Below are 8,964 nucleotides of genomic sequence, written 5' to 3' on the forward strand. Positions count from 1 at the left end.
ATTTCGGCGCTCTGCAAAATCCACCCAAATTTCGACAGAACCGGGGTTACTCATTTTGGGTAGACACCGCGTTTTTTATATAAATTGCTTTTGGCAATTTTCAGTTTCGTGTGTACTATGTTTTTGTAATGTTTTGTTTTTAGTCACTGCGATGACGTTTTTTTTATTTATTTATTTTACTTTTCAAAAAGTAAACAAATAAGAATTTTTGAACAATCGTTCACATCGTGTTTATGTTTTGCTACCCAAATTCTGTAATAATTATAATAAAATTTATTTAATAGTGATGTGCTACCATGGAACCAAAAGCCAAAGAATTGAATGATTTACCATCAGATGTACGTCATCATCCGCGGCCTAGGAAACGAACACTTTTATCCTCATACTCGCTTAATTTATTGTCCACAGGTTCTGCTGTTGATCTTCGATCAGCTGAATTTCCGAAGCCGACTCACCGCTTCATTGGTTTGTCATCAATGGCATCAGCTGGCATTCACAACTAAATTCCTTCAAAGCCTACGCCTATCGCTCGACATTCGCAACTTGGATGGACTGGCGAGCTCCGCGGGAATTCTACGAAAATCCCATCGACCGTACCGGAACATGAGAATTGTCTTCCAGGGATGTAGGCAGCAAAGTTTGGACTCGATTGTGCAACTGCTGAAACCGATGGACGCATTGCTAGACCTTGAAATGGTATTCTATTTCTACTGTTTTCGAGAAAAGTTACATGTCGTTCTGCAGGAGCTGCTAAGCACTCGCTCGTCTTTGACGACCATGTCGTTCGAAATACGCGGACGCCTAATGAATTGGGGCGGCTGGACGCACGACCCACTTCCGTACCAGTCATCAGCCATAATCGATGTCGATGAAGAGCGTCAAATCTTCCCGTCCCTAGTTAGTTTAACAATCAAACGCAATCCTGGCATGTTCAATCCGAGATTTTTCGAAATGCAGATGTCACCTTCGTATCTCACGTTTCATTCCCCACCGGAGCCGCAAATAATGCCCAACTTGCGGCGTTTGACGATGGCCTGTGAAACAGAACAGCAGCTGAGTTTGTTTTCCTGCTTATCCGGCCAATTGGAAGCAATATCGGTGGTATTCTTTGACCCGCATGGACAACAAATCGAACCATTCCTAGAACTCGACTTTCCTCACGCTAAAGAACTCAAACTGTGTACCATAAGTCTACCTCATTTCACTGCCCTGACTGGTTTTGTTCGGAAACTACGAAGAATCGAAATACTCCATTTAGGAGATGTACTAATAGATCATGATGTCATTGATGCTATACTTCAAAACTGTACGGAGCTGCGATTGCTTGAGCTGCAGATGGAATCATTGAATGCTGGGTGTTTGAAGCACATTACTATCCTGACAAACTTAGAGAAACTGATCCTTGCTGGAAAGAAGTCAGTTAAATATGAAAATTACGAAGACTATTTTAGGGGGAGCTCTGGGCAGCTCCCGAACTGCAGGTCGCTGACTCTGCAATCGTTCAGTTTCTTATCAAACGAATTCGTTTTCAGTCTTGCGCCACTAATGTGCAACCTACAGGAGCTGCGACTGCGCGAATGCAGAGGCAAGAACAACGTTATAGGGCCGATTTTCGAGCATTTTCAAGGGCTCACTCGGTTGGAATTTATTAAAGTAACCCATGGTGGGGCCCGACCGACCTGGCCGCCCAAGTTGGATACCGTTAGGTTAATTAACTGCGCTTGGATAACGAGTGATCATCTGATCAAGCTGGTATTACGGTGTCCCAAGCTGAAACACTTGAATATCTACGGCTGCGGAACATCGAAAGACATGCTGCAGAAGATTGCGGAAATCGTTCCGGCCGGGTGCTTCGTGGAACGAACACATAATTTTACAACAGATAAACAGACTTAACCATGTGTTTATTTAAGTTAGCTTTAGATGTGAATCAATGTTTGTTAATATAATTTTTATATTTCTCCGTATTTTAAATTCTAAGCTACTTTAAATTCTTCTGTAACAATACCACATAATGTACAAGAACAAGACACTTTTATTGTGAGGTGACTTTTCCAATTACAATAACATTCATCTAAAAAGGCATTCAAAACATCGATATCCGTTAATGCGTTGAAATAAGTTGATTTTTTAAATAATGTTATTTGCTAATTATCTATAATAGATCCGTTCATGTTTTGTGTTTGACCAACACTTTCATCCTTTTGTGTTATGAATAATGATTTATTTTTATTTTTTAATTATCACATATCGATCGCCCCTGGCAATAGAAGATTGCAACGATTTTTAAGTTCCTGTGACAACATTCCGCTAAATGCATCAGAGAGGCAACATCGAAATCATTTAAAAAAGTTTATTTTAAATCCTCTGATTTCTGCCTGTTTTTTTTTTCAATTTGTTTATTTAAAGGCTCACTCGCAATACCCAGTTTTGCAGAGCCAAAATTCATATTCAATTTACCATTCTCTGTTGTAACCCGTCCCGCTTTTATTGTTCATGAGCAATATTTTTTTTCGTGCAACATTTATGATTGTTACCCTTGTTTGCGGAACACTGGCTACTTCAAACAGTTTTTGATTTAACGCGATTTAACTTTCATCATAAATATTGCTTTGTCTGTCGCCGCTTGTTAGACTTGTATGCCAAAAGTGAGATCGTGGATTCTAAAGGCATGATTTGGTGGTGGCCCTTCCAAAACCAGTCCTATGAGATAAGATTAAAATAAGGGCAAATGAGACAATTCTGGAGGAAATCATAAATCCGAAAGTCAAGCTGTGGAATCACCAACGCTGGATGAGAAGAGCTGCTTGGAAAGATGAGGTCTCGTTCGAGCTCTTCAAACTTGGAAGCGAGCAGCGGCATCACTCGATCCTCCACATTATTCAGAAAATATGGGAGGATGAAGATCCGCCTACCGGCTGTCGCGTATTCTGTCCTTCGTCAGCGAATACCATGCAGGTTTAGGACCGATGTCCACTTAGCGGCTTTTTAAGCTGCATGCACGCCGCGTTCACGCAAGGTAGGGTAAATGATATATTTTGGACATGTACATATTTTGGACAAGCCTGAGCTTCTTCGATCAATTTTAGATAATGTGTAGGCAAATTTTTATCGAAAATATGATCATTGCATACTTTTACCTCAACTCTAGCGGCTCCTGATGAGAATTCACAAATCAACTATTATTTATCTTTAAAATTATCTAAAATGTAAAGCTTTCTACCAAAGTGCCTGCTGGACGCCAGTATGCAGGAGAACATGCATTATAGGACTCTTCGTAACATGCACCTGAAACACGTTTAAATTGGTTCAAACGGCAATCTTGAGGTTCTGCGGCCAAAGTTTGATTGTAATTGAGATACTAACATATTCCAATCGCTTAACATGAACTTGAGACGGATGAAAAAGGAGTGACCAAAATGAAGTTATGTTTTTATGCATCAGACATTTATTGGTCACCCCATGTACAGTACATGGATGAACCATTAATTGCCAACTTTTAGGCTGTTTTCAGAGATATCGATAAGATTGCGAAACAATTTTAGTTTCTGGTTTAATCTATGTCAGTTAAGCAAATAAATGCATTTAAACGAATGTGGATACGTGTAGGTAAGTCATACCATTGAGATCTGTAGGTGGCCATTTTTAAATTAGGAGAAAATGACTCTGTCCAAAATATATGCATTTTCCATGTCGAAATTATATATTTGATGTCCAAAAAGAAAATGTTTCAGTTCGCAGTATATCACAGTTTACACCTAGTAAACGTAATTTACTCAAAAATTGGGCAATGGAGACGCAAGACTAATCATAGGTTATGTATTTGGATGAACCTAGTGGTTTTCAATTGTTTTATACTATTCAATCTCGATATATTTTCTAATGAATGTCCTGCGCTTGTCCAAGATACATCATTTACCCTACCCAGCATCAAATTGAGTAACGACTACATTTGATGCTTGATACCTTAAGGCCAGTATCGACTTAAAAAGTAGAGAGGTTACGGAATTTTGTTCAATATTACCAAGAGGAATTTTGACAACTGATCTGCATGGAGCAAATTGTCACTTTTACTTACGGAATAATCGAGCAGAATATTTTTCCGAAAGTAAAGTGACAGCTCCCATTACTTTGCGTGGGAACCTTCTAAATGCCAATTTTGTTTTTTGTTCTTTTCATGTGGATACTGCTATAAGAATTTTGTTTCGATTCTTCACTTTTCCGATTCAGTGAACGGAATTTAACATGTGATTGAGATAGAAAAATAAATTTCTTTTGAACACGATACCAACCTTTACGTGGACGCGACGTGCACGCAGATTAAAAAACCGCTGCATGGACATCGTTCCTTAATTGAGGGCCGATAGACGAGGGATCAAAATTTAATGTTTAGCATGTGGATGATCTTTGATAAATTCCGGGAGTACAACTTATCATGTACCCCGGCGATGTTCCATCATCGACCACAATGTACTCCCCCCTGTATTGAGATCGCAACAAAAGAGGTAGCAGAGTGAGTAGAGGGTCAAGAAAAGAGTTTTCTTTAATCCACACACTAGTACAAGTAACCTTACTTGAATAAAGACGCATACTACAAGTCGTTTTCCTTTTTTCCGTTCCTTCCGTGATTTCGAAGTTTTTCGCGGTTGTGTATAGGCTAGTTGATTTGTCGGAATTCCCTGCGTAACCTGACAGCTAGATACGGCTTCTGTGCAGCGCTGATGGTGGCGTCCTTTTTGGCTGTTTGCTTTTTATTGCTTGTCGAGCTTGTTATGTTTTCTTGGATTGCGTGTATAACCTGAATACGCCCCTGGTTGTAGAGGTGAGGAAGGTGAGGAACGACGGTGGACAAGGAAAAAGCATAAAAGCGTGTTTTGTTACTTTGATTAAATTCTTATTTTATTTCGCTAATTAAAGTGTGTTAGAATCAAGGTTAGAATAGCAATCCTGGCATAGGGTGACCATATCAAATTATTCCAAAGGAGGACAATTCACCCGAATTGAGCGAAAAAAGGAGGATATTTGGTTAAAAAGGAGGACATTGAAAACATGGATCGATTTTTATTTTTAAATACGATTAAGAATGTTATATTTGTTAGATGTTTGCACACTAAACTCTATTGGAAGAAGTTAGTAGTAAGTAGAAGAAGTAAGTAGATGCAAATACAACATCACGCTTCAGACTCTCATTATAGTCTACTAGCATTTTATAATTATTAACTACCAGCAAAATCTTTTTAATGCAAAGATTTTAACTTCAAATAATTTAGTCATTAGAGAACAAAATGTTGAATATTATAATGCTGGCATTTTCAGCGATATTCCACAGAATTCTAACAAGAATCATTGTTTACAATTGTAGATACTTTATTGCAAAAATAAATAACTGACTGAACATTAGGTTCTATAAGAACCGAATACAAGATGCTTATTAAATAAATTTTGACCTTTGTCATCAAAAATTCTTGTAGGTATGACTTGTAGCAGAGAAACACGGATTTAACACGGTTAGAACTAGGTTTATTAGGAACAACTTATTACTTGGTTTATATGGAACTAAATTAGCATGGGTGATATGTTCTGTTCCCGATAGGGAAACCAAGTTTTCCCGAAGCAGCTGATTAGTTTTCAGAAATGCTGAACTGTAATTTATTTTTAATATTTAGAATAAACAACAATAGTTCATTAATCTAGCTTACTTACAAATAAACTGGTTTCTCCCACTGTACCAATGCTCCTCGATTCCTTATATTTGGGTGTTGAAGTATGGTTCAACCACCCTACTTTTGCCAGCGACTTTTCCGTGGAACTGCTACTCAAGTATAATTACTAAATTTTGCTTTCCTAGTTTAGATAATTTCTCACGGGTACTACTTACGATCGACTTTACTTTTACTGCAAATCCACCTGATTGGTAGCCGAAGTCACTCCGAACTGGGATTTTGATTTTCAACCGAGTCTGCAGGTGAGTATAGATGAGATTATTTACATTGATTTTTCCACTATTTTAGCTTTCTTTTTAGGTTTTACTCACTGGATTTATTATCACAACTGACTGATACCTTTTCTTGCTAATCGTAAACGATTTAAAAATACAATTAAATTCCACGAGAACTATTTTCGATTTGGTATCTAATTAATTGTGAATTCACATTCCAAAGCAATGGCGAACTTTGTTTATTATTTTTCTTCCTCCTGTTTACTTCCTACACTACCTACCACCACCGTAATAATTCTCTCTGTCTTCCTTATACTACCACTGATGCGTGCGAGTTGTCATGCTGCTGTTATGCTGTGACCAGGGCTGTTAACGCGGCGTCGTAACACCCCAGCCCGTAACATCCGGTCTTCCCGGATTTACTGAATCTCCAACGCCGCTAGATTCACCACACCTCGTCTCTGAACCTTGCCGTCCGCCATTCGAATCCGTCCGTCCGAACCCTTCATCACCGCCACCACAATGCCTCGTTTCCAGGACTTCCGGTTCTTCCCATCGACCACGAATACCAGGTCGCCTTCGTCGATCGGCTTCTGTTCGTCGAACCATTTCGACCGCTGGTTGATCGTCGGAAGATACTCCCGGCACCATCTCTCCCACATTTTGTCTGCCAGAAGCTGGGACCGCTTGTAAACGTTCCGCAGAGCTTCGGCAGGACCCGTCGAAAACCTCTCCACCTCCAAGTCAGCACCCGACACCGTTCCCCGTAGAAAATGGTTCGGCGTCAGTGCTTCTGCTTCGCCAGAGTCTTGCGGCAAGTAGGTCAACGGACGCGTGTTGATCATGTCCGCCGCTTCCGCCAGAGTTGTCGCCAAGATCTCGTCCGAGAGCTTTCTCCCGTCGTCAAGCGCCCGCATCGCCTCTTTCACCGACCGCATCATTCGCTCCCAGACGCCTCCCATGTGTGGGGTACCCGGCGGAATGAAATGCCACGCGGTAGATGAGCTGCCCACGATCTCTGCACACTCCCGATTGATGACGTCCATCTTCACCATCTCGTTGTTCGCTCCGCGAAAGCAAGTGGCATTGTCGGAAAATATTTGGCTTGGCTTGCCAAACTTGCTGCGGAAACGAGTGATGGCCATTCGACACGACTCGGTTGTGAGACTGTGCACAACCTCTAGGTGCACTGCACGTACAGCCAAACAGGTGAAGACTGCCACCCAACGCTTCTCTTTTCGCCGGCCAACCGTGACTTCCACCGGACCCAGGTAATCTAAACCTACGGAGCTGAATGGCCGAAGACTAGACGTTACCCGTTCAACCGGCAGTGGAGCCATTCTCGGTGTTCGTGGACGACACTTGTTGACCTTGCACCAGATACATTTGCTAACTACCTGATGAATCGCTGGACGCATTTTCGGGATCTGGAACCGCTGCCTCATCTCGTTGAATACGGTCTCCGAATTACCGTGTCCGAACTGCTCGTGGTAGTGCTGTATCAGCTTCTGCGTTATCGCGTGTGAACGCGACAAAATTATCGGGTACCGTTGGTCGAAGGAACTCTCCACGCTGTTTTCCAGTCTTCCATCCATGCGTAGTACCCCTTCGTTGTCTAATGCCGGTGAACTTTTGTAGATTTGGCTACTCTTTTTTATACTTTCCAACCGTGCTCCCGGCGGTCGTGCTACGTAATTGGTTAGCGTGCTCATCTCATCCGGAAAGCTATCCCACTGAGCCTGCCGCCACAGGATTGTCTCCGCCTGCTGGAGCTCTTCTCGCCGAAGTGGCGCTTTGATGGCTTCGTAGTTCACTGCCGTCGTCTTCTTCAGCTGCTGCTGCTTTGCTGTAGCCTGTGCAGCAACTACCGGCTCTCCTCGTATCTTTCGCCGACAGTTGGCGATGAAGCGTACCACGGTCGCTGTCACTCGCAGTAGCTTCGCCCAACTGGATATCGGTTCGACGTTGATCGCCCCGTGGAATAGGACGACACCTCGCGCTTCTTCGTTGGTCTCTTCGTACCCTACTTCAAGCGTTGGCCACAGTTCTTGCGGCCGATATAGGAACGAGGGTCCGCAAAACCATTCTCCCTCACTTTGTAACGGCGGACCTTGACCCCACTTCGTCAGCACGTCTGCGATGTTCAGCTTGGTCGGAATCCATCGCCAGTCCGCCACCTTCGTCAGCTCCTGAATCTCTCCGACTCGAAATGCAACGAATTGCTTGTAGCAGTGTTGATCCGAGTTGAGCCAACTACACACGGTGCGGGAATCCGTCCAGAAAACTGTGCGGGCAATCTGGTACGAGTTCATGCTCAGAATTGTCTGGCTCATTCGCGCACCCAGAACGGCACCCATCAGCTCCAAACGGGAATCGACTGCCGCTTTATCGGGCTACTTTGGCCCGGGACATCATCAGGCTGCAGCGAACCTCACCCTCAATTATCGCTCGCAAATAGGCTACACAGCCGTATCCGTGTTCGCTAGCTTCGGTGAAGATGTGGACTTGGAATCGACTTCAGCGGACTTGGCGCCTCCGATGTGACAGCGAGGAATCCGGATAGTTTCGACCTCCGGCAACAAATTAATCCACCGCTGCCACAACGTCCAGGAATTTTCGTCGATTTCTTCGTCCCATCCACAGTTGGAACGCCAGAGATGCTGGATGATGATCTTGCCGTGGATGGTAAACGGCGACAGCAACCCAAGGGGATCGAAAAACCCATCACGCAACTTGCGACGAGCCGTTTTGTCGGCCGCTTTCCCTCCAGCAGGAACGGCTGCAACTCTTCGCGGTGCATTGTCGAGAACGAAAACTCATCCGCATTCGGGTCCCAAATCACCCCTAATACTCTCTCCTTCGACGTTTGTTTGTCCCGGCAGAAGTGTACCGGCGCTGCCGACTTTTCCTCCCCCAGATTCCGCAGAAACACTGATGAGTTGGACACCCAGTTCCGGATTTCGAATCCTGCTTTCAGGTGGACCAATCTAACCTCCTGCGCCAGCTTAACGGCCGCTTCCACAGTG

The 8,964-nt window shown here is 43.2% G+C and overlaps 2 protein-coding genes across 2 annotated transcripts; one reads left to right on the top strand and one right to left on the bottom strand.

Annotated features, from left to right (window-relative positions):
* The first annotated feature begins 76 nt into the window (after positions 1-76).
* Positions 77-1,967, top strand: LOC134205142 (uncharacterized). Its single transcript, XM_062680099.1, has 2 exons — positions 77-338; positions 409-1,967. The coding sequence occupies exons 1-2, from the start codon at positions 297-299 to the stop codon at positions 1,894-1,896; spliced, it is 1,530 nt and encodes a 509-aa protein (XP_062536083.1). The 5' UTR covers positions 77-296; the 3' UTR covers positions 1,897-1,967.
* Positions 1,968-6,357: 4,390 nt separating this feature from the next.
* LOC134206567 (uncharacterized) lies at positions 6,358-8,295 on the bottom strand. Its single transcript, XM_062682293.1, has one exon. The coding sequence runs from the start codon at positions 8,293-8,295 to the stop codon at positions 6,358-6,360; it is 1,938 nt and encodes a 645-aa protein (XP_062538277.1).
* Between the last annotated feature and the right edge of the window lie 669 nt (positions 8,296-8,964).

The sequence above is a fragment of the Armigeres subalbatus genome, chromosome 1 (genome assembly GCF_024139115.2).
Source record: "Armigeres subalbatus isolate Guangzhou_Male chromosome 1, GZ_Asu_2, whole genome shotgun sequence".
NCBI lineage: Eukaryota > Metazoa > Arthropoda > Insecta > Diptera > Culicidae > Armigeres > Armigeres subalbatus.

What these genes read in the sequence shown, in the direction of transcription:
- LOC134205142 (XM_062680099.1), top strand. Translation starts at nt 297, where the DNA reads ATGGAACCAAAAGCCAAAGAATTGAATGATTTACCATCAGAT. An exon ending in TGAATGATTTACCATCAGAT is followed by an intron (nt 339 to 408) that starts GTACGTCATCAT and finishes TATTGTCCACAG; the next exon opens with GTTCTGCTGTTGATCTTCGA.
- LOC134206567 (XM_062682293.1), bottom strand. Translation starts at nt 8,295, where the DNA reads ATGGGTGCCGTTCTGGGTGCGCGAATGAGCCAGACAATTCTGAGCATG.